Source organism: Rhinolophus sinicus, chromosome 15 (assembly GCF_057876585.1).
Source record: "Rhinolophus sinicus isolate RSI-liver-muscle chromosome 15, RSI-T2T, whole genome shotgun sequence".
NCBI classification, from domain to species: domain Eukaryota; kingdom Metazoa; phylum Chordata; class Mammalia; order Chiroptera; family Rhinolophidae; genus Rhinolophus; species Rhinolophus sinicus.
This window is the reverse complement of record NC_142515.1, coordinates 131,313,601-131,338,889: the sequence shown is the minus strand read 5'-3', so window position 1 is coordinate 131,338,889 and position 25,289 is coordinate 131,313,601. Positions and strand designations below refer to the sequence as shown.

Genomic DNA, 25,289 nt, shown 5'->3' with positions numbered 1-25,289 from the left:
GTGAGTACTTGTTTAAGAAAATGACTGAGAGAGGAAAAAAGTGTGAGTAGTGCTGAGTGTGCACTTAGGGGTGTGTGGGGTTTGCTGCTGTGTTCTTGAGGGCCCTGGGTTTGAATTCCAGCTACACCACCAGCTCTGTGACCTTGGACCAGTCACGTTACTCCAGACATTGTTTTCTAAGCTGTACAATAGGGCTAATAATCTACTGCATAGCACTGTATGAATGTTAAATAAGATAAATACACATAAAGTTTTTAGGACCAGTTTTTGATACATGGTAAGCACTCAAAAAAAAAAAAGAGTAATTTGTAATTATCATTATACACAAACGCTGAGAAGCAATGAACCACCTGACAGGAACTGGAGAAAGGTGGGTTAATGTTCCTAAAGGATCCAGAGACAAGACTTGAAATGTTATGGGGAGGGTTGGTCCTGAACAAGAGCAGCACACCTCATCCGGAGGGTTTTGAAAATTAGGGGTGGACTAAATCATAAGGAAACAGCGTGTGGTTGCCACCATGGAGCCTCTGGGCAGGGCTCCCCCCCCTCAGTGACCACACTTCACCCACGCCAGCCTACCCAGCACAGCCTGGACCCTACATATTGGAGTCAGGCCCAGTGACCCCGAGGGACACTCACTGATTTAGATACAGTCCATTTCCACCAAGGGCTTGAGTTCATTCCTCAGCATTCTTTCAGAAGCCCCCAAAACTGTCTTACTTACACAAATATTTTCGGGGAATTGGGGAACATCGAACCTGAAACAAGCTGTTATTAGCTTCACCCCGACCCTGAAACTTGGTCCCTCAGGGCAGCCCCTTGTTAAGGGAGGTGGCTTCGTGGTGTTCACCGCCACCAGAGCCATCGGAGGCCTCCTCCATTACCCCTTTCTTCCCCACCTCTGCCCCTAAACCAACATCCCCGGCCGGGCATCATATTTTAAAGCAACCAAGATTGCTCAATAATAATTTCAAGGCAAGGCTTTATTTTCCTAATTATAATTACCAGTGAGTAATCTTTAGTGTGAAAATCTAACGATATTTTTCCAGTATCAAAATTAATTTTATGATATTATTGCCAAACTCAGTGTAGCATATATATATATGTACACACACACGCACAGGGGGTGCGAAAACACGTTACACATTTTAAGAAAGGAAAAACACTGTATTAAAATTGTAATACTCAATATGTACCGATAACAAAAGATGAATACAAATCATTTTTCACTTCTATAATTACAAGAGGGGTGCTCAAAGTGGTTACCATCAGCATAATTTTAATACATTTTTTTCCTTTCTTAAAATGTGTATACGTTTTCTTGACACCCTCTGTATATAAATGTAATATGTTTTTAACCGGGTGTTTACATCACACCACTGATTAAAAGCAAGAGCAAGTCTACAATAAATAATAAGAGCAAGTAAAAAATAAACATTCAGGAAGCATCTTTGTTTTAATCTATATTTAAAAACTAAATTCACTGTATTCTATGCAATAACCAAAAGGATGACACAGATTTCTTCCCCGGGAGTCTTTCCAAGGGACCCTATAATCTCAAGCCATTGCCATCATATAATGACCGTACCACACTCCCGAAGCTGCTCTTTCAGAACATCTTCTACCTCTGAGCCTGAGAAGTCAATAGTCACATACATGTCAGAGCGATGCCCTTACCTGGTGGGGGGCCTGCGTGAGACGGATCGCCACCGTAGTGCCCGTAATGTGGTGGAGGAAGGCCCATCCCAGACTGGGACTGAGAATAGGGGGGTGTCGCCACATAACCTTGTTGACTCATTATGAAACTGTCATTCCAAGTGAGAGTTTTACAAAAGAACCCTGCAACAGAAAAAAAAAAAAAAAAATGTCAACAAGAGGGGTTGAGTCACTTGATGCTCTTAAAAATATAAGCAGTGCTAATAAATGTTTCTGACGGTTTGAGGAAAGGGACAACCATCAGGTACAGGGGACATCTCCCTGTCATACACCATATCATACCATCATCCCCTAAAAAGGGCTCTAACCACAGTTCTGCAGAACTCAGAAACTCACTTCTTTAGTCCTGGGCAAATTCTCAGCCATGAAATCGGAACAACGCCGACTGCTTTTTCACTGGAAGGCTGAAATGCTTCACAGATAGTCTCCCCTAAGTGTGGCTACTATTCTGTGCCTTTAGTTTCCATGGCCCCATTTCAGCACAGAGCACACCACTGGCAATAATCGCGTGTCATTGCACTGACTGAGCAGCAGAACTGTCAGTAGTCTGCAATTGGATGTTTCATTAAAAAGACCTGCGTCTTTTCAGTGCTATCTTCATTAGGAATTTTAATCAGGCAGTTAGCACAGGGAGAAATCAATAGTCCAACAAAGACAGCAGAAGATAAAGAAGTTGATAATGGATTTATGTTATGAGTCATAGTGGGCCAAGCAGGCCGCAGCCTACCTGAGAGTTGCCAGTGGTTTCATAGGCAAAGGTGACTGACTTTCTTTCTGATTTAAATTTCACACCTCTAAGAACATATGAACACGTATTTAAAGAACTGAAAAAAAAGTGCAACTTCATATGTGTTTAGACAGGCACACACACACATACACACACACACAAATACAATACATCCATTTTGATTCTACTCAGAAACTAAACATCAATTTGTTAAAACTTTCCATGTTTCCAGGTTTCACAAAATAAGAGACTTCATACAACTGTCTATTCTCAAAAAAACAACAACAACAAAAAAATTATAACAAGACAGAAAAAGTTCTGAATCCTGGCAAGAAAAGAGAGTTTTCACTCAAAATTGGCCAGTACTTCGCTGTGTGACATGGAATAAGCTGAAGAATCTCCCTTGCCCTGAGTTCCCTCTTACAAAATGAAGCTTCTAAACGCCTTTCTAAATATATTAGAAAATACTGATTCTATTAATACAATTTCTCTCGTTTCTTTAACCAGCACAGGAATATTCTCCCTTTTGTTACTTTATAATTCTACCTTTTAAGAAAAAAAAAAATAGTTATACCTGCTAAGACTAATAGATCTATATTCAGACAATGGCATTCTTTATTTGGTTTCGTTTTTATATTAAACTATATGTTTCCAAAATTAGAGCAACCAAGTAAAAATATCATAAAACCACTTTCTTCTCTGTGGCAGGGGAGAAACACTAGAGGAGAGAAAACGCAAAGGCCTGGGGCCAGTTTGTCACTGACAGCACTTTTCCCTCCTCCCACTGAGCAGAGGGAGACGTGGCAGCCTGAGCTTTGGTCAGGCTGCTCCAGCCCAGCACTTTTAGGAAGTCAGCAAGAACACACCTACGTAGCGGCCTGTTGCTGAGTGAAAGAAAAGCAAGGCAGGGATGTCACTGGAGGCGCAGGAAGCTGTCGGGTCCCTCTTAACTGGTCCTGGGAGGATTCTGCTTCCTCATGCAACCAGTTGCCACGTCCAAACTTCCTCACACAGCCCCAAGTTACAGAAACCTGAGTCAGCTCCCAGCGGCGACATGGCAGGATGCCACCTGGCATGAGCAGGCCGAGCATCAAAAGCTGGGGCGCTTCTGTCCCAGGACAACCCCCGTCCACTGTCACTCGCGCTCCAGCCCAGGTACCCTTCTCACCCTGGACCACGTTCGGGTTTGGAAAAATCAATGTCACTATCAGGATGCAGACACAGTTGCCATTTTTACTGTGAATATTTCCAAGATTCCCTTCTTCCAAGAAAGGGGGCTGGGGGATTTAGTTGTTCCGGAGACGAAAACACCTCTGGCAGTGGCTCTGGAATCGCGGGGCTGCTGAGGACCCTACCCTGCAGCTCAGCATCCCGGACTGAGAGCTGCGGGCGGGGGAGATGCCCACGCCCACCCCAGCCCCGTCACTAAACTGCACGGAAGGGCCAGAGGAGCAGAGCTGGTCGCGCTGCCCCGCCACAGGTGAGCTCCCGGCCTCCGCCGCCCCGCCAGGCCGCCCCGCGCCAATTCCAGCTGTGCCCGGGGAGGGCGTCCCGCCTGGACCAGGCGTTACCTGGTCGCTCCCGCCGCCGCCCGGCTTCCCAGAGCCCGGCTCTGCTCCTGGTGCCAGCGCCCCCGGTGCCCCAAGTCCCACTGCGGCCGCAGCTCGCACCGCGTCTTCCCGCGCCGATGTCCCCACAGGCTCGCCGAGCACCGACTTCAGCCGGTCTGGGAACTGCCACGTCAAACACTCCCGGCTGCGCGTCCCCGGGCCGGGCTACTACCGGGGCCGCGCTCCGCCTGCGCACGCGCACAAATGCCAACAGGGCGTGTCCGGGGCGGGGCGGGGCGTGTCCGGGGCGGGGCGGGGCGGGGCCGGCCACCAAGCCTGGTCGACTCATTGGCCACTCGTCCTCCCCTTTTCTCCTTTCGCCTTTCCTGTCTGGTTTGTTTCCCTCCAACAGGTCAAAGATTTCAAAGCTGTTGCTAAATCAGAGCAATATTTTCTCCGTGGAGCCCGTAGGAAGGAGGGAGTGCGCACTGAGGGTTCATTCATTCTTTCATTCACAAGCTGCAGGGTCATTTATTTCACTCGTTACACGCTACTGGGGTAACTATGACACTGCAGTTGCTACACTGCCGCCACAGGAAGGCACACAACTCGGGACCTGGAAGAGATCAGTTGAAGGCAAATCTGGCACGCGTACACGGACAATTTGAGGACGTGGTCTGCAGTGCAGGAGAGGAGGCGGCCTGGCGGCGTGAAAACAGGGAGTAAAAGATGTCCCAACTGGAAAGCATGGGAAGAGCTGTCTTCACTGAAGCTGGGGTTGCCGGACTCCTATGTATTCCATCAACGGATGTCGACATAGTAATTAGTCTGTGAAGTAGAATGGCTGATCCCACCCCAAAACAGGGACTGCTGCAGCGTTTAGCTTACTGTACTGTGAGAGCTGAGAAAGCAAGGCCACCTGTGTGACACCTGGAACTTGACCTCTCTCCTGCCTTTCAGGACCATCTGCTGCTCTCTCTCTCTCTCTCTCTCTCTCTCTCTCTCTCTCTCCTCACACACACACACACTCACGCACACCACTGCTAAAGAGAAAGGCCTTCAGCCAACGCTAGCTTTGGTCTAGCTATCACTGGGCTCAAACTTATAAAAGTTAATCCAGACAAGTGTTTTGTTTTCAAAATATACTTCCTTCTGCTCTACAAGAAAATAGCTACTTGACAAATCCCTTTACTGATGAAATGCCCATGTAAAAACTCACATGGGGGCGTTGCTACTGCTGAAACGCTGCATGAATTTTGCAGACATTTGAAGTCACCCCTGTGTGGTGATGACTAATGGTCACTTCCCCACTCTCCTTTTGTAAGATTTTAGGAGTGATGTCCTGCCTGCATCCAGCTTCAAAATCCACAAAGAAACCCTTTTTTTTCTTTGAAATTTGTTTCTTATGTCCTCAATATAATCAAAATGTTTGACGGAGTTTAGAATCTCTGGCCAGTGTTGAAGCAGTATGGCTTATAAGAGCAGTAAAAAAAATGTTGCCATATCATAGCTATGTCACAATGCAGGAGAGTAGACTCACTTGGAACTAACTAGAAATGCCAGGCAATGACCTGATTGGCTTGTTGCCCCTAGAAAACCACTAAATTTGAATTTGTAAATTCGTTCTCTCCCCTTGCTCAGAGGCACCAGGACAAACAACTTGTGGTTTGCATTCTTAAATGTTTAAATCTGGAAGAGGTTTTAGAGATATGTATATTCAACTCAACATTCAGTGAGAACTGAATTCAACCCAATCATTTTATAGATTAATAAACTGAGGTCCAAAAAAGGAAAATGATTTACTAGTCTTAGCATTAGTTGGAAGGCATGCCTTCTTAATCGAATTCCAAAGCTCTTTTCACCTCAATTTTTTTTCCTTTTGATACTGCTCAGATTTGCTATTCTCTTTTAATTGGCTCTGCCATTTTCTCCTGTGACTGCCTTATACTCAAGATTTCAAATAACTGAAATATTAATTGACCACAAAGTTCTAGCAGCGATTGGACTTACTGATCACAAATCTCTTTTCCTTAAGAAATGGGCTTCTGGTTTCAGCACTGCTTCCCTCTTGTATTCACTCCTTAAGTGACTACTTTCTAACTTTATTCCTGTGGTTGGGTCACTGGCCTTCACCAGACCCAAGAGTCGGCCTGAATCTCCTGCCGTCCTTTATCTGAGCTGCCCTGTTGCCACCTGATGTCAGCCTCTGCCCATCTGTGTGTAATTAACTTGGCCACCCTGGTAACCGTACCCTAATTGAGAGGTGAGCTCACAGGGAATGCCCATGTCTTGGGGTTCTGCGTTCTTTAGGGTCTCTCTGTTCTCACTTTAAAAGGGAAAGAAAGTAGAGAGTCAACCCTGCTAAAGACTAGATAGAAAGAGAAGGAATTTCCTGACAATACTCAGGAAGTAGCTTTTAGAAAGTCAGAGCTCTGATGCTCTAAGCGTTTATGCAGCTTAAGTAGTTTGAAGGTTTCTGGTTACAAAGTTACAAACAGTTTGAAGACACTTTATATTTTAAATAACCGAAGTAGCCAAGCCCTGGACTACGTTAAATATCTGGAAGTACAGTCAATAAGGCCTCGTTAAATGGGGTGGGGGGTGGTGGGGGGATGGGAGTGGGGTTTGAGGGGTGGGGGAGGTGGAGGTAGGGGGTAGGAGGATGGGGGGTGGGGGGGAGGGAGTACAAGGTAGGCTAGGTGGAGTAACAACCAGTAGCAGTAACATAGAGTTCAAGTGTTCCTCAGGCCCAACACTAAGCTGTTTCTGTACTTACATATCGTTCCTTTTTGAAATAAAGCTTTACTGAGACATAATTACCAATTCACCCACTTAAAGGGTACAACTCACTTTTTAATATGTTCACAGAGATGTACAGCCATCAATCACCACAATCAATTTTAGAACAATTTTCAAAATCCCTACCCATTAGTACTCACTCCCCTCTCCCCCACCCTCCCATCCCATAGCCCTAGGCAACCACTGATATACTTTCTGTCTGCATAGAGTTCCCTATTCTAGATATTTCCTATAAATGGAATCACACAGCATGTGGTCCTTTGTGACTATCCTTTCACTTAGCATTCTGTTTGCAAGGTTCATTCAGGTTGTAATATCTATCAGTACTTCTCTCTACTGCCAAATAGCATCCATCCCATCGTATGACTATACAATTCATTTACCCATTCATCGGCTGATGGGCATTTAGTTTTCTTTCCCTGTTTGGCTATCGTGAATAAAGCAGCAATGAACAGTTCTGTCCAAGTTTTTGTTTGGATATGTGTTTTCATTTCTCTTGGGAACTTTAAACAAACAATGCACTTTCAAAAAACAAACAAAAAACAAAGCCCAGACTGTCTGGTTCCAAAATCTATGCTCTTAGAAACTATGCAATATTACCACTCAGAGATTGTCTTTTTAAAGTAAAATATGCAACGTCATCTCCTCATTCCAAAAGAGAGAATAAAAACTAATTAAAATAGAAATCTCTGGTGAAAATGATCAAGAAAAAAAGGCACAATAAAATATTAAGAATAAGAAAACCTAGGCTAGCCCAGTGAGTGGCTCAGGTGGTTGGAGCGCTGTGCTCCTAACGCTGAGATAACGGGTTCGATTCCCACATGGGCCAGTGGGCTGCGCCCTCTACAGCTAAGATTGTGAACAATGGCTCTCCCTGGAGCTGGGGGAGGAAGGCATGAGCTGCTGTGTTGCCGTGGGTTACCGAGTGCTGCCTTGAGCTGTAGGTGGCCATCCTGAGGCTGCAAGACATCAATTCCCTCAGCCAGGGGGGACGCAAGGCTCATAACACCAGCATGGGCCAGGGAGCTGTGTCCTACACAACTAGACTGCGAAACAACGGCTTGGGGTGTGGGGGTAGAATGGGGGGTGGAGGGAGAAAATCTGACTTCATTACAGATGTTAAGACAACAAAAAGGCAGGAGAAAATTCTAAATAACTTGAAGCCATTAAACTTTAAAGCCCTCCCACTGGAATGAGCCCGCCGCCCTGCATGGTTCCGTCCCGCTCCCTGCCTGCCTGAAAACCTGACTTCATTACAGATGCTAAGACAACAAAAAGACAGGAGAAAATTCTGAATAACTTTATGCCAATAAACTTTAAAACCTTCAATGAAATTGCCAAATTCAAAGGGCAAAACATTCAACTCATCAAAGCTGATTCAAGAAGGAATATGAAAGTCACATGTCACCCAGAGGTTTCATTCCCAGTAGAATTACTGTCTATCTCATTGTGATCGTGGTCATTCAATGACAAAAGATAAAATGCGATGGAACAAAGTCAAATTAGCACAGGGTACGGAGGACTGGGAGGACCGAGTGGTGGTGGGTAGTTACCTGGGTTGTTGGGGGTCAGGCTCTGTGGGCCCCAGATGCTCCACTCAGATCTCCCTTCAAGACAGACTGCTGCAAGGACCATAAATGGCCAACGGCTTCAGCTGCTGTCCTTTGGGTTTGCGACAGCTTTCGTCCCTTCGTCCCGAAGCAGCACTCAGCAGTTCCATGCCAATGAGGGGGCGTGGTGGGCGGACTAAAGTCAGACTATTTCTCCCCAATTTGGGACACCTCTAGTGAGACTCCTCAGAGCAGCACTGCAATCTGAGGCTCGTCCCAGACAGCTCTCCCACCTCCTGCACCTGTTTCGAGGTGTTGGCTCTGCATGGCACCTGAAACCTTTCTTTCCCGCTCCTCTTCCCTCTTTTCTATTCTGCACAGGTGGGTCTCCCGATAACTCTCTTGTATGTCAAATTCCACGTTGCCATCTGCCTCTCAAGGGACCTAAACTAACACAGCCTCAAGAGGTGAGGCTTGAACAAAGCCTTGAAGGAGGTAATAGAGTCAGCCCCACAGATCACGTGGGGGCAAAGCATTCCAGACAGAAGGGAGAGCCCCTAAAAGCCCCCATGTCAGAAAAGAGGGTTTCTGACATGTTTCAGGAGCAGGAGGCCAGCAAGGCCAAAGCAGAAGGAATGAGGGAAAGTTGTAGGAGCGGAGGGGAAAAGGTAAAGGGGTTGGGTCCTTTAGGCCATTGTAAAATGTTTGGTCTGAATTAAAAGGAGTCATTTCAGGTTTTGTGCTGAGGAACAAGATGCTCTGACTTTTCAATATATTTGTTTACTTATTTAGGAGGCAGCATCTCTTCATAAAGAATGTGGTATTCAGAGAATATTTATTTTACAAAGTCTCCATGAGATTTTAGACCTCAGGAATTTATCGTTCATTCATTTGATTTCACATAGACTTTCTTGGTCACGGCTAAGACTTGAGGAGGAACGGCAACTGCAGTTTTATAACCGACTATAAAAGCAGGTAGAAAGTTGAGTCGTGACTGCATGTATAACTCACCCCTTACTCACACTTTATTCCTGGGGACTTGGGAGATTTTCCAATGGATGAGATGTGACTCAATTTTTCAGTGCACTGATTTTCGATGTGCACCGATTTTCTTGATCTAAGGAAAGGAGACAAGAAAGCAGGCACTTAGAGGTGAATGAAACCCAATTTTTACATAACAAACTGCTTATAAGGAAGGTACTCTCACCCTCATAATATTGAAAGCTTATTATGTGATATTCTAGCACAAACATTTCCCTTTTTGCTATTAGGATTGAATTGAGAAATAAAAAGTACCTGAGAACTCACTAAAGTAATGGTGGGATGATGAAGGAATGGTACTAGCAATCTAATTGAAGTCTTTGCTTGAATATATGATCATTAACAAGAATAAAGGATTTTCCTTTGATTCTTTCCTCAAATCCACTTACATGATTAACTAGACAAGCAATACAATCCTATATTGTTGTTCTAAATAAAAGGTTTTGGACTATTACATTTGTGGCAGAGACTACTTATTTTTTGGAATATCCAGTCTTCTGGTTTTCAGCTGGAAGCTACAGCCCCAGCCTCCCCTACTAGAGTGAAAATTATTGGTGCAACGTCTTTGTTTCATCTTTACGTTGTTCATCCTGATTCTCTCCGTTTCCTGCAGGCTGGAATGTAGATGTGGTGGTGAAGCCACACTAATCATCTACATGAGGACAGTCCTCTAGGATTGATGGCAAAACATGAAATGAAAGGAGCTCCAGTCCCCGGATTTGTGCATGAGCCAGAACCACCTCCTCACCTTGAACCCATCTACCTCTGAGCTGTTACACAAGAGAAAAATAAACCCTGTGTAGTTCTGAGCCACTGATTTGGGGTGGGGGAGGGACCTCTTAAAATAATCAGATTTTAAAATTAGTATATTTTAAAAATGAAGTAAGATATTTGTAAATTTAACTAGTCAGAGTAAACCTCCCACACACTGATTAGCGTATATACTAGAATAACATAGGGAGGGTGGGTAAGACTGAATTGACCACAAAGCAGAAAATGCATTGGTAACTTGGTGATTCTATTATTGTCATGGGGCCTAGCATTGAAAACATACCTTGATGGGTAAGGCTGGAGTTTGTTTTTGAAAGGGACTGATGTTCTTATTGTCAACCAAAGCAGAGAGTGTATCCTTGGCCAAGACCTAAGGTGACTTTTGGGCTGACAAAGCAGAGGTTTCCCTGTTCCCTTCCCTGTAGATCCAAGAGTTGAGCCCAGGCATAAGGCACAGAGAAGTCTGCAGCTATGCCAGTGGGGAGAGGTCCAGAGAGCACCTCCTGGCCCCCCACAGGTCCCGTGTTGGTGACAGCAGGGAGCATGGGAGCCCATGTCCCCTGCCACCTCCCAGAAGCACTTCTGAGTCCCCTTCCCACACACACACACATGAGTCCAGAGCAGGTGAGGAGGGCAGGTTCCCTCTCGCTTTAGATCTAGGAGTGGAGAAGTCACAGAGGACAAGCAGGGTGGCAGGACCCAGACAGAGTGGAAGGATCCCAGAGCTAAGGTCAGGAGCACATGTAATTCAGCACCCTGAGGAGCCTTCTGGAAGCGCTGTGTCACCATTAGTGGGAACGGAATTCAGTGAGCTGGCAGCGGCTTTTCCTATAATAATCTGGGTCATTTTTGCAAGTGTAACTGTTTGGTGTCGTGTAGGCTCTCTGGTCCTGCTCCCCACATAAGAACGCAGGATATGGCAAGGCCAAAAAGGAACACCCATGGAGCCATTGGGGGGGGGGGGGTTATACCACTATGTTCTCCATGGCGGCTGGGTTGGAGCCACACCATGTGCAATCCGCTGTCTGCTTGTCCGCCAACATGCTAACCACGCTTGCTAACCGTGCCATCTGCAAACCCCGCTTGCTGGCGCACCCACCGCAGTTGTATCAGCGGCCAGTGGCTCACTGGTTACAGCTGACGGCCATCCATTCACAGCTGATGGCCATCTACTACCCGAGCCAGCACCTTTCCACGTGAGGCCGGGAGCCTGGAAACTGCTTTCTGGGGCTCTGTCCCCACAGTTGGTAACCACAGGCTTGGGAGAATCGCACGTGTATTCTTACATATATGTCGGAGGAAGTCATGGAGATGGGCGGACCGCTGACCCTGGCGCTGGCCCCCACAGTCAGAGGCTCCTCCCGCTCCCCCGTCCTCCGAATATTCGTTCCGTCCACAGTGGGAACCACACAGTTCCCAGTGGGAGCCCTTTTCAAGGACGCACCCTGGCGGCTGGCGGGCCTGCCCCGGTTGTGCCTCTACGTGGACGTGGAGATCCCGGTGGGCGCGGCGGGACAGGCCCCGTCCGTAGGTCCCCTCGCTCGGCAGCCTGAGGAAACACCTTCCGAGGTTCTCAACACTTGTTTAAAATGTCCTCGTTTGGTGCAGTCGTTCGTTCTGACAGCCACGGAAAAGAAAGTGAAGCGGGTTGTGAATCGCCTCAGAAATTGGGAGGAATGGATTTAACGTGGGTCAAGATGGCGAATGAATGTCTGCCGCGCTACCGTGACGTGAATTCATGGTGTTCAGCAGGCCCCGAAAGGGCTGCACTCGTCAGTCACAGTTTCCCTCGGAACTGAAGTCCGCTCAGGGCGTGTGGGCAACGGAGTGCGCGACGGGCCTTTGCCGACACGGAAGGAGGCTGCGGGCACCAGGTTTGTCTGAGGCGGTGGCTGGGAGACACCCGCGTGCTGGCGCGCGGGGCCTGGGGACTCGTGGGCCCGCGGCCGCACGGGGAGCCCGGCCGGAAGCGCCAGCGGTGGGCGGGGTGAGTGTGACTTCCGGCTGCTGTGGTTAACGCCTCTGGTTCAGCTTCCGGTTGGGAGATCCGCGTGCGTTTCACGCTGAGTGGCCGGGTGTGGAGAGCTCGCGTTCGGGAACGTGGTGAATGGTTGGTAGCAAATGCAGCCCTCGGCTTCCCAACATTTACGTGATGTCCAAGCACAGCCAGTTAAGCAGATTCAGAAAAAAATGTTCTAAGACGATGTATTTTCAGTGAAGCAAAAACAAAGCTTTTTTTCTGCAGGCAACACGTTAGCTCTGCTTTGCTTGCCTTCTTCGATGGCCTTTTTGACTTCTTGGCTTTTAACATAAAGTATGCTCATTTAATTTTTATTGCTAATATTTAAATTGGTATTTAGCTAATTGAATATTTCATTATTTGAAGGGTGTTTCAAGGTGAAATAAAATGCAAACATCTTGGCTTGAATAAAGATTTAGGCTTCGATTCAGAAGAGAGAAAAACTACTTAAAAGATGAAAGAACTGTTCTATTTTAGGTTGAAATAATTCATTGAATGGTTTATTTCTTAACCAGTTCTGATATAATCATAGACATATATAAATATTAGTAACGAAATAATTTTATAAATTTGTTTACAATAAAAAACTATGTCTTTTATTTCACATCAGGAAACCAATTTTACTTTAGGGTCTTGTTTGTATAATTGAACAGAAAACTTTTGCTTCAAAATAATTTTTTAGTAACTGTATCATCAAGTAACTAATATACTATAACCGTATCATATTTATATGGTTATAGTATATTAAACTTGGGGCTATCTTTGTCAAATCCATCATCCCATTCATTTCCAAAGATTAAAGGAACAAAATAGAAACAATCATTTCTTCTTTGAGTTTCTGCATTAAAGGTAATTTAAGAAAGCAGTGCAGAAAAAATACTAACGGTGAGAAAATTCTTCATTTCGAGGAATGATGTGTAGTAGTGCAAAGTAACAGCCACACAGATTAACCCATTTCCTCAGGAAACATTAACCATATTAAAGTGAGGGCAGGACAAATTGTGATAGGTGTGCATATTGTATAATAAATAAGTAAATGGTAACTCCAAAGGCCAGCCAAGACATGGTTGAGTTAATAGACTGGATTGTAATTGACAGGAGAAGGCCTTTGATGGAAAAATTTCTGGACCTGCCAGTAAAGAACTACACAGAGCACATGGTGCATTGAAACAGGATAGCATTTTTTTAATCAAACATTTTAAATAATCTGTGAAATTACTAAGATTTTAAATTTCTTCACAGATCAACATAGCATGAAAATCAGTTAAAAGGAAATCTCTGAATCTCAGTGTAAAGTTTTAGCTTGTATTTTATTTCCAGTTTAGTAGAATAGTCATACAGACTTTTCTAAAACCATTTATGTGAATAACATTGATCATTATATTGTAACTGAAATACACTTAGAGTAGTTGTATTATAAGGAAAGTGAATGGCTGTTTTGAGGGAGATTTCAGCAACCTTGACTTAAAAAATAATTTGGGGAGAAATAGTGATGCAATAAGAATTAAGAAGCAGTGGCCATTTCTTGTTTAGCTGACGTTTCTCTTGCATTCTTTACAGTTTATACTTTTTTTTTATAATTGAAAACTACAGGGCTCCCTGGCCAGTAAGTTCTCAGGGTCAGTTCTTTGGACCAGATCATTTTTCACTGGGGATGGGTGCTGTCCTGTGCACTGTAGGATGTTTAGCTACATCCTGGCCTCTACTCGCTAGCTGCCAGTAGCAAGCCATCCCCTCCCACAATCATGACAATCACAAATGTCCCTGGACATTGTCAAATGCCCCTTGGAAGCCAAATTAACCCCCCATTGAGGACCACTGCTCTAGCTCCATGGAATCAACAAAGGCTCTGCGATTCCTTGGTCCCCAGCCACAGCCCTCTCCAGGCAGTGCCCATATGTGCACTTCTTGTTGCCTGGAATCTTGACACTCTCTCATCCTAGCTGGTTCAGCATTTCTGATGTCTTTAAACAGATTAACAATAATAATAATTAGGGTTTTCTGGTTGTTCTCAGGGAGTTTCGGTCTGCTCAGGGGTATCCCCAAATGGCTAGGAACAGAATTCCAAAGAAGTATCTTTTGTTGTTGTTTTGAGTCATGGATTGATTGAGTTGTTTTGAGTCATTGATTGATTGAGTTCTATTTTTCCTTCATTCTACCTAAATGATCAGCAAGCTTCGACCCATGGGCCACATCCAGCTCTGGCCTGTTTTGGAAAGCAAGTTTTATGACTACGCAGCCACACCATCATGTACACATTTTCTGAGGCAACGGAGTGGTTGCCACAGCGATCGAAAGTTCTCGGGCCATAGTTTACCAGCTCTGCTCTAGTTCCTGAACACGTTGAAGGTAGGAACCAAGAGTGTGTATCTCTAGTGTCTAATACTGCATGTTTAAAGTTTCTTAGCTTTATCCGAAAATATAAATTGAACTCGGTTATTTTCTTTGAAATGGCTAAATGTTTTTGTATAGCTGTTACTGTATTTGTCTGCATTATTATGTGTTAAATCAAATGGCATGGCTGGTTAAAAAATAATCCCAAAGAGTGTAATTTTAAGAGTATAGACTAATTCTTGACTTCAACTGTTAGTTTTGTTTTATTCAGTCATAATGGCCCCTTTTACTACCTATGTTGCAAAATAATGTATTATTTTTTACCAGGAAACTAGGACAAAGTGAATAAATGCATCAGTACAAATCAATCATTCCTAAAGTTAAAAAAAAAAAAAAAAAAACATGGCCAGCCAGGTGGCTCAGGTGGTTGGAGCGCCATGCTCCTAACCCGAGGTGTGCTGCCATGAGCAGCCAGCATGAGTGGCCGGCTGTGTCCTACACAACTAGACTGAGAAACAATGGCTTGAACCGGAGTGCGGGCAGGGAGGGGAAGGCAGAAGAAAGGAGTGGGGTGAACAACAACAGTGTATTTATTAAAGGAGGTTATTTACTTCATCTTTCTATTAATGAAACCGTTCCACAGAATCTGTTTTTTTTGCATTCCACATGGACATATTCTCTTTGGAATTCTTCTAAAGACTATAATAATTTATATTTGGCATAGTTGGTAATGTATTGTCTGACAAGAATTCTATGTAGTTTCCTTCAAAAGCAGATCTTCCTTGAAGCAGTGGCCTTTTTCTCCCACTTTCACAGGCACAGGTGAGGTAGAGGCAATTAGTATAATCGCCTGGCACAAATGGACTCCTAAACCAGAGACAGGAAATTATTTGCTAGCTCAAGTTTGTTGAGGTCTAGTTGTTCTTGAACTAAAGTAATATCTATGCACCTTGTCTATCAACACCAGTGGTCACCTGGATCCTTACACTGCAGGATCTTATTCTTATTCATGACTTGTTCTAATCTTTAATGATGGACATCGTCAGTCGGCTGTTATGCTGAACTCATTTTGCATCCTGAATATTAATGTCTGCTTATGTGTTGTTCCATTAATTGTGACAAAAGCATGCATACCTATAAATCTTATCAATCTTTGGAAAAAGTTACTTAAAAGTCTGAAACTGTCATTTTATGATTTTGAGTTGTACCTGGGTACTATCTGTTATCTATTCACTTGTCTCCTGAGGGCTATTGGTAATTTTTAATGATTTACATCTCAGGGTTTCCTTAACTAGAACAATTTTGTAAAGAAACCAGAGGGCTTGTTTTTCAATTGAATGGTTGTTGTAATCAGAAAGCGTGGCTCGGCTTTGTCGGGCTGAAAGCAAAGTATCTCACATCATTCCAACATCAGGATTTCATTTATTGCTAAGGCTGGTTAAGATGGATTTGGAAAGAATGAAGTGAAGTCAGTTTTAATTATCATTATCTGATTCTTTTTTGGACTGAAAATTTCCCTCCAAGTCAGGCTTTGTCATGTTTAACTTTGAGTGTGTGCTTCATAGGAATAAAAGAGTGACCTAATCCAGTCCTCTTCTCCCTCTGACTTAAAAAAACAAAGCAAAACAAGTAAGAGACATAGTCTTACTTGAAATGTCTGTGCAATGGCTCTGTTGGATTTCATGTATATATTTGTTTAATTGCCTGCACTTGTTAAAAATTTACTCCAACAAAAACACAATACACTTACTCTAGATTTTATAGTTTTTTAAATTGATTGTCAAAATTTGGGAGATTCTTGGATTTTAAAAATGCATTAATAAATGAGATACATCAGAAACAACATATTTCATGTGTGCACTAAATTTGTCTATAATGATAACATAACATTACATTTTAAAATTGCCAATTGGTGCAAATTTCTGTGCATGTTTATGTATGCCTTTCAAAAATGTTTTCTTACATTTTCTTGAAATTCTATAGATATCTGGTAGAACAGATGACTGTCTCAAACATTACTTCAATGTTTTGATTTAAAAAAAGGAATATCCTACCTTTTAGTTAAAGATGGGAAGAGTTTTCCATAGACATTTAAAATTATTACAGAGAAGGAATTTTTCATATGTGATGCCCTCTTCCCAATAATGCTAATAATTACTAATATCACACTGAAAAAGAAGAAAAATAAAGAAAAAAAGAAGACTAGAAGTGGAAATATGAAGAGAGACCTGGACGCTATACTTTAAATGATAGACAGATAGACATCTCTTGGCAGTCAGGGCTCTTGGATGGTGGCATAATTACCCAGGTTGGAAACAAGGAAAACAGGAGAAAATGCTATCACTAGAGATATTTGGAAAAATCCTGGAAAACAAAATGCTGAAAACTCCCTGACTGTGTTGTAAGGAAAGTGGCCTCAGTGACCTGCATGTACCTGTTTTCTGTGTGCGTTGAGGTGGTGACAGGGCCCTGGCATCTGGTTCCCATGCTCACTGATGCCAATGTGACCTCAGTTTGCTTCACCTGCCTCGGGTTCTCCCTTCACCAGAGAGTTTAGACAATGCCACTTTCTTGGTGTGGCTTAACATTTGTACTCATTTCAGGATTTCTAAGGTGAAGATATCAAAGATGGAAAAAATATTGCTTGTCAGTCTACTTGGTAGTCAACAAAAGTTGAAATCTGGAAATAATGTCCAAACCAGGTTTAAAATGTTAGTTTAAGTTTGCGTTCAATGTGTTTCCATTTAATTCCGTTCTTTTCTATGCAATTTCATTCCATGTGTATTTACTGAAGAGCTACTATTTCCTTCAGAAAACTCAAAACCTGGGGCCCACAGACACTGGTTCACTGGCCATGTTGGAAGGCCCAGGGGTTCCCCTACGCACAGGGCAGAAAAAGCATCTCCCAAGTCCCTCTCTGGTTCAGCAATTCCCTTAAATCTGGACATGAAGCACATCGCGAAAATTGGGAGACAGTTCATACCCTGTTTCCCTGAAAATAAGACCTGGCCATACAATCAGCTCTGGTGCGTCTTTTGGAGCAAAAATTAATATAAGACCTGGTATTATATTATATTATATTATATTATACCCGGTTTTATAGTAAAATATGACTGAGTCTTATATTAATTTTTGCTCCAAAAGACACATTAGAGCTGATAGTTCGGCTGACTGTTTGGGGGAAACACTGTATTTCTGAGCTCTTAGGGGATTCCATGTACTATTCTAGAGGCTGGGAAAATGGGAGAACTGAAATGGAGTTCCAGGCGTGGATGAAACGTGGAGAAACCAGCTGCCTTTCAGGCTTCACCTCACAGGTCTGTTAAAGGGGATGATGATATTTTTACTACCTCATGGTCTTGTGAGAAACCTCTAAGATAGTGAATGGGAAAGTGTCCGAGTAAAAAAAGTGATAAATCGTTACTAACCACAGTAACAGCGAAAACAAAGCGGTGCCTGTAGTATCCCAGCACAGTGCAAAGCGTCAGCTCATCCGTTCTTCACACGGCTGGCCTTTTTCCCACACATGGGGAAACTGAGGCATAGGAAGCCTCAGAAACCAGCTGGTGAGGGGCAGAGCCAGGACACAAACCCAGGCCCGTCTCATTACACAGTCCAAGGGGTCATGGAATCCAATCAGCTGACCACCTGCTCTTCAAACTCACTGATGGCCACTTTATTCTGCTTGATGATAGCTGGCTGCCTTGCAAAGAACTAGCAATTTTCTAGGAAATTCGTCACTTTTCTGGGAAGCTTGTTGCACTGACCTGCAATGTAAAGCTGTTTCCTTCCAAAAACTCTCAGTTAAGGCATCTATCTGTGTTTCCATCCAGAAAGGACCATCTTCGACAGCAAAGCTGGGGTAACAGAAGGATTACCATGTGCCGGACCCTTTTTTAAAAAAACAGGTGTTTAAAAGCATCTCATTTACGGCTCAGAGCAACTTCAAAAGAGTCGAATACCGGGGTTCAGAAAAGACAAATGTCATACCTGAGGCTATGCAGAAAATAACAGCCAAGCCAGGGTTGGGGTCCACGCCAACCCCTGCCTCTCCTCTCTGACTGCGCTGACGCTGAAAAGAACCTACAATATGTTGTTTGGTCAAAATGTTTTTGTGATTTAAATCAACAATAACCACCACGACAGCAACAACACAGAGTAGGTCTGTGCTGGTGTCCCCTCCGCATGGCGGAAAGCTTTGCCGGAAGCACACACCATCCCTGCCCCAGCGCGCAGCCGTGTTTTTCTTGCCAGCACTGGCCACCATCTGACAAAACATAGGCTGACTTGCCTTCGCTGTCTGTCTTACCTAATGGAATACAAGCTTCCAGGGCACGAGCCTAGCTGACTTGTTAGTTTCCATGTCACTCATGCCTGAACAGTGCCTCAAATAAATAATAAACATTGGTTAAATGAAGGACTGAGTTAAAGCAGGTGTTTAAAGGCAGAGTAGCCAGCCAGCCGGTGACAGGTGGACAACATGGTGTGGTTTAGTCTGGAAAATGTAGCAATTTGAATCATATTTTAATAGGTTAAAAGCCTCAATTTAAACTACCACCCATAGCTAAAATTTGGCTCCAATCTAACTTTCACTTAGGAACCACAACAGCTTCATTTATTTATTAGGCATTTTCAATACTATTGCAACGTTAGACATTTTGATATTGTAAATGTATCCATTTTTAATATTATTACCTTCCAGAAGCCCAAGGGCAAAGCAGACATTTTCATTCATCATGTGAGGCTATGAAGTTAGAGAGAGGGTGTAAAGATCGATGACAAAATCAAGAGATCAGAAGAGGGGCAACTAAATTATGAAATTCTAAAAAGTGTTAGTTTTATCTATGAAAAAAGCCACATAAGTTCACTCACTACCACAAACATCTCACAATCCAGGTAAATAACAGTATTTTTATCAACTGTTTGACACACCTTTTCCCGTACATTCTCTGTTTGAACACTCTTTGATCTCTTTATACATCAGCATTCCATAATATCATTTTTTACGTGAACCTCTAGCGTGGTTAATCAATGTTAGTGTTTTGTTATTGATAACAGCTGCACACGCAAGGTCTGCTCATACAGACGCCATCACTGCAACATGGCCGCAGGTTTGTGCCCAAATGTAGGCATTCTGGTAAATTTGATGGCCGTAAACACACATGCTGTATTTACAACTGAATCTGCTGCATTCGCTAGCATCCTCCTCAAAGCGGGGGAGCTTTGCATTCGACTAGCTGTCCATAAAAAATGAAATTTTCACTGGAAATCTTTATGTTTGGTGATTGGAACTTTTCCACAGACGAGTTTGTGGCGCTGTCCATTCCGACCTGTTTTCCTGCCCTGCCTGAATAGAGTGTTTTCCTGCCCTGCCTGAATAGATGCCACTAGAAGACCTGCGGCCCTGCCCTGTGCCACTTCCACACAGGTGGGTTGGCACAGCATGTGGCGGGGTGTACCTGGAAGCGCAGCTGGCAATAACTTCACCCGGAGGTGATTGCAAGCACGGACACATCTCCCGCTAAAGCTACAGTGAGCAAATCCCCGACTCATCTTCGCCTTAGCTGGACTCCGAAAATGCTTGTGGGTACTCCACGGCCACTCGGAGGGGACACTGGCATGAAAAACAATAACAATATTAACCAAATTCAGCTCAGGTATTTCACCTGGGCAAATTGTCCCAAGACCCATGAACATGCGATCATGTTGTTGAGGGCTTGGAAGGGACGTGGGGGTGGGGTGGGGGGTTCTGAGCTTCAGCTCCATTGTCCTGTGTTAGCTTCTCAGGAAGGGTGTGAGTCCACTACTCCCAGCTCCACTAACCTCATCTGTTTTCTGTATTGGCAAAGCCACGTTTGCATTTCCTCTGCTCTTCCTGCTTTTCAGACAACTGTCTCCTTAGCACTTGTGTCCCAGCCCCAGAAGGCTGGGCCTAGCTCCTGATGTGTGTCCCCCACCACTCCCTGCTGCTGTAGCACCCTTGCTCCCTCTTTAGCCCTCATTTCTCTCTGAAGCTCTTTGGTTTACTTATTTATTGTCTGGCTTCTCCGATAAAGTGTGGCCTCCAGGAGAGCAGGAATTTGGGCTGGGATGCTCCTAGCTGTACCACCTGAATCTAGAGAGTTGCAAAATGATTTTCAAATGAATGAATGAACTATAAATTCAAACATGCATAAATACCTGTTTAACTAGCTCAAGAGTATCGTTTGATCATTTTAATCAATTTATTCTGGGTTGGCAGAAAAACCAGTCTCAGGTATGGTTAGGACCTCTTCTTCCCCAGGGTTTGCAAAAGTTTGGGGATTCAACAGAGCAATGAGTCCTCCGTCATCTGCCCTCACTGCTCACTGAACCGTCCGTGGTTGAGCTGGCAGCCAGTCACTTAGCTGCAGCTTCCATGACACGCGTGTGGCTGGAGAATGCTGATGGCTGGCGCCTTGCTCCTCGTGTTCAGCTTCCCTGTAAAGATCCTGCAGCCTTTTCCTCTGAGGCCTGTCGTTTCCCTGAGGGCAGCATACTGGTCTGCACCACGTGAGGGGCCCACAGACGCTAGGCGCCCCCATTCAGGACTAAACCCCTCCCTTGCTTTTCTCCAGGGTGCTCCCCTTGCTTTCCGGTCCTCGGGGCCGTTTACAGAACCACTTCACGGAGTTCGGGCCTTACAGAACTGGGAACACTGGTGCTGCCTTCTCCCCCTGCTCAGCTAGAGTCCCAGAGGCAAGGACATCAGAAGGGTCTGACGGCTTGCTTGGAATAGGAGAAAGGGGAAATCTGAAGAACAAACAAAATGATCAAGCTCTCAAAAGTTAACCTGGCACGTACATTGATACATTTTTGTGTACTGGAAAGGAGACTAACTGGCAGCTGGGTTGTCTGTGGGCTATGCCTCGCTGTTTGAGGCTGAGTTATACCCCCCAAATTTATATGTTGAAGTCCTGCCCCCCAGTACCTCAGAATGCAACTGTATTTGGAGATGAGGCTGTAAAGATCATTAAGCTAACATGAGGCATCCTTCTAAGAAGAGAAGGCTAGGAGACAGACAGGTCCAGAGAGAAGACTATGTGAAGACCCAGGGAGAAGATCGCCATCTGCACGTCAAGGAGACAGGCCTCAGAAACCTGCTGACGCCTTGGTCTATACTTCAGCCTCCAGGACTGAGAACATGAATGTCTGTTCCGTAGGGCACCCGCCTGTGGTACTTCCGTTACACAGGCCAGCAAATAACACCTTCCCTCCTGCTGTGCGGTAGCGAGACGGCACCTCTGCATCTGCGAGCATCTCCCTAGCTGTGCAGGCCTCCATGATGGAACATCAAGTCACGCCACTCACAGCAGCGGCCATTCCTCCCCAAACCACCGTCAGCCTCAGAGCAAGAGAGGGCACGCAGACGAGCAGGGGAGATGCTTCCAGGAGGCCCGAGGGTGTCTTCTTCCCCACCACGCTTCCCTCCTCCCCTGGAATGTGCGGAGCACCTGCTCAGAGGGCGCCTCACAGATCTGCCTTCCAGGAAACAACACAAATACTTGCATTGCATCAGGCCCGCACCATGGGGTCAGCAGATAGTGAACAAATAGTTCTCCAATAGTCTGCGAGTTGTAGAACTGCTAAATATGAGTTCACTGACGTTTATCCGTGTTGATTATCTACATGTGTGTGTTTTAACACTTCAAGTTCTGTTATCTGCTGTTAAGACCAACCAGCGTTGATTTCCTCCAGAGCTTAAGAACAATCATTTGAAAAGATTTTGTTGTCTTTGTCTGGGATATTAATTTCTCCTCATCTATGTAATTTTGTTTAATTGTTGACAGTCACCTTTTGCAGAAGGAAGAAAAAAAAAGCAATAACAAAAAAAAAAAAACAGTAACAGTTTTTCAAAGCTCCAATTTTTAACATTGATTTTGGAGGATATAATTAGTGACAATTCCAAATAATGGTTGTTATCCATGGAAAAAAGTGGTTTTGTTTGTTTAAAAATATAGAAGCTACCATTTAAACCTCATCTTCAATAATTCATTGATATTACCTTACATTTTTCCTTGAAAATTATCTTTATTCTTGCTGATGTTTCAGACAATCCAATACTATCTGAAATGCAAAAAAAAAAAAAAGAAAGAAAAAAAGAAAATGCAATATGCATTAGTAAAAGCCTAAAGTAGCAAAACAATATAGTCAGGAGACATTTTGAGTCATAACGTCACTTCGTCCATTTGCATTACAGACAAATGCCCTCCAGTCTTTTAGAAAACTCAGATGCTTAAAACTATTGTGTATTTAACTGATCTTCATTATCCTAAAATGTACACACACACACACACACACACACGCACACGCACACGCACACGCTACACCACTTTTATAAAGTATGCTTTTTGAAAAAGAAACTTTTAATAAATGTGTCTCCCACAGGGACTTTAATCCATGTGGTTTCATTTGGTGATTCATTCCAATTTAACTCATGTAAATATATTAGCTAATGTTGTAAGATGCCTGCTAGTTTTTGGAAGGCCTTGTAATAATCACCAAGCTTTGATGGCCCCAAAGGAAAGAAGACGGAGGTTTGGTTTAGATATTGAAATCATGGTGCATTATCCCAGTTTTGGTCATTCTAAATTTCACATAATTTTACAATAATATTTATTCCTTTTACTGTGATGGTTTATTTTTCTCCAAAAAAATGTTACTCTGTCATTCATAGTGAATAATAACTTCTAGGTCTTTGAATAATTCGAAAGAGATCGCAGATAGCTCAAAATAGAAAGTAATGATTTTTTAAGTGAAAAATTCAACTATAAAAATAAAAAGAGGCACGAGGAAGGCATAAGTGGCCAATATGAAATTAGTATAGAATAAGTCATTCCAAACAATATATTTGCTTCGTAATGTGCTTTCCCAGTTTATGTTAGACTCAAATCTTACTGTGTTGTCAAGATTGGGAAGATAGTATAGGTAGTGGCATACCTTGTTTTATCGTGTTTTGCTTTATTGTGCTTCACAAATGTTGAGTTTTTACAAATGGCAGGCAAAATCCTCCACCAGCGAAAAGATTATGGCTCGCTTTAGTACAATATTCACTTTATTACAGTGATCTGGAACCAAACCCAAAATATCTCCAAGGTAGACCTGTATTATTTGCTGAATGAATAATTAACCACGTGGCTGAATGGATGCATGAATGCTCGTATAAAACAAAGCATTGATTACATTGTTAAACCATTTCTATAGCATAGAAGTAGAGTTACTTTAAGAAGATCATTTTCAAAACCACTTAAGTCACTTGTTTTTCCTTAACAAAATAACTTTTTTTTTTTCTCTTGCCTTGATTCTTAAATTCCAAATAAAATAAAGCACAAATGTATGTACTTTTTGACCAGTACTGTGGGTCCACTGCTCTACTAGTGTCTGAGTTTCACCTGTTGGGTCTGGGGTTTGCTTTTACCCTCCTTGCAAGCTACTAAATTAGCTGCTCCAGTTTCATGGATGCTGAAAGAAGACATGACACTCCTGGATCAGAGACAGAGAACTTTATTACTCAGGGTGCAGCAAGAGCCTGCCCATCAACGTGTTTCCATCAGCTCACCTTGCCTCAAACTCCACAGGGGTGACACGATGTGACTCTGAAAGATGCAGCACACAGTGGGACTGCATAACAGTTAGGAGCACCAGGCTTGTGAGTCCATTGCTTTTGTTTTGTTTTGCTAACAGTCAGCCAGCAAACTTGCTCTTTGTCCCAGGTTGAGATACTAGTGCATCTCTCAAGGTTGTTTGCTGCAAACATAACCTTGAGAAATGGCTCAGGACAAGCGGCATGAGGACCTGGAATTCGGCCACACCCAGAAAGACACATAGAAGCACTGGAGACCCCTGGAGGGTTCTCTCTCCCAATGGACCTCATGGTGGTCTCATCATCACACTGGCTCTCCCCATTGGCTGCTATCGATGTCCATGGGGGAGGGATTGCCCCTGACATCTAGCCGGGAAAGTCTTGAGTTTCCCTGGGCTTGGTCCACATGTGAATTAATCCCTGGGGCTAGGAGAATGTCCTTGATTTAGTCCTAGGTTTTGTACCCATTCCTGAACTAATCCCATGTTTCCCTGAAAATAAAACGGGGTCTTATATTAATTTTTGCTCCAAAAGACACATTAGGGCTTATGTCAGGGGATGTCATCCTGAGAAATCATGTCAGGGCTTATTTTCTGGTGAGGTCTTATTTTCAGGGAAACACAGTTTCTGCTTTAAGGAAGAAAGACTACCCCATTGCCTTAGATAACCAACTCACCACATGACCTACCCCAATAGCTACTGCCTGACGCAGGAGGGCAGGATGGTAGGGAGGCAGTCAGGCCTGTTTCACACGGTCTCTAAAGGCGCAGCTTAGGAGTCTTGCTCTACTTCAGATTTTGTCAAGTCGAGTGAAGTGGAGAAAAGGAAAAGAAATGAGAATTCTTTGGCTCTCTTTATATACCTTAATTCTGGGAACTCTTACCTACCCTTTTATTTTACTTATATTAATCGAGTGCCAGTTAAGGATCAGGAACTGTATTAGAGTTGGAGCTATAATTCTGAGTAAATGAGCAATAACGCCTAATCTCACAGGGTTCATTAATAATCCAGACAATTAAGAGACCACTGGAATGAGAAGCAAAGTGCAGGGTGATGGCAGCCTGTGGACAGAGCACCTAACCTGGGCGCTGAGGGTCTGGGAAGGCTTCCTGGAGGAGGTGATGTGTAACCTGAGGCCAGAGGGATGAGGAGGAATTGTCAGGTGATCATGTGTGGAGGA

General features: G+C 43.8%; 1 protein-coding gene across 2 annotated transcripts in view; it reads right to left on the bottom strand.

Moving 5' to 3' along the window:
• SEC24D (SEC24 homolog D, COPII component) overlaps nt 1-4,222 on the bottom strand; it is a 76,973-nt gene extending 72,751 nt beyond the window's left edge. For both annotated transcript variants that reach the window (XM_019744507.3, XM_019744508.3), the window contains exons 1-2: nt 4,015-4,222; nt 1,678-1,839 (exon numbers count right to left, since the gene is read on the bottom strand). In XM_019744507.3, the coding sequence (XP_019600066.2) occupies nt 1,678-1,798 (121 nt within the window). In that variant the 5' untranslated portion in view covers nt 1,799-1,839; nt 4,015-4,222. The remainder of the gene's footprint in view (nt 1-1,677; nt 1,840-4,014) is intronic.
• Nucleotides 4,223-25,289: the final 21,067 nt, after the last annotated feature.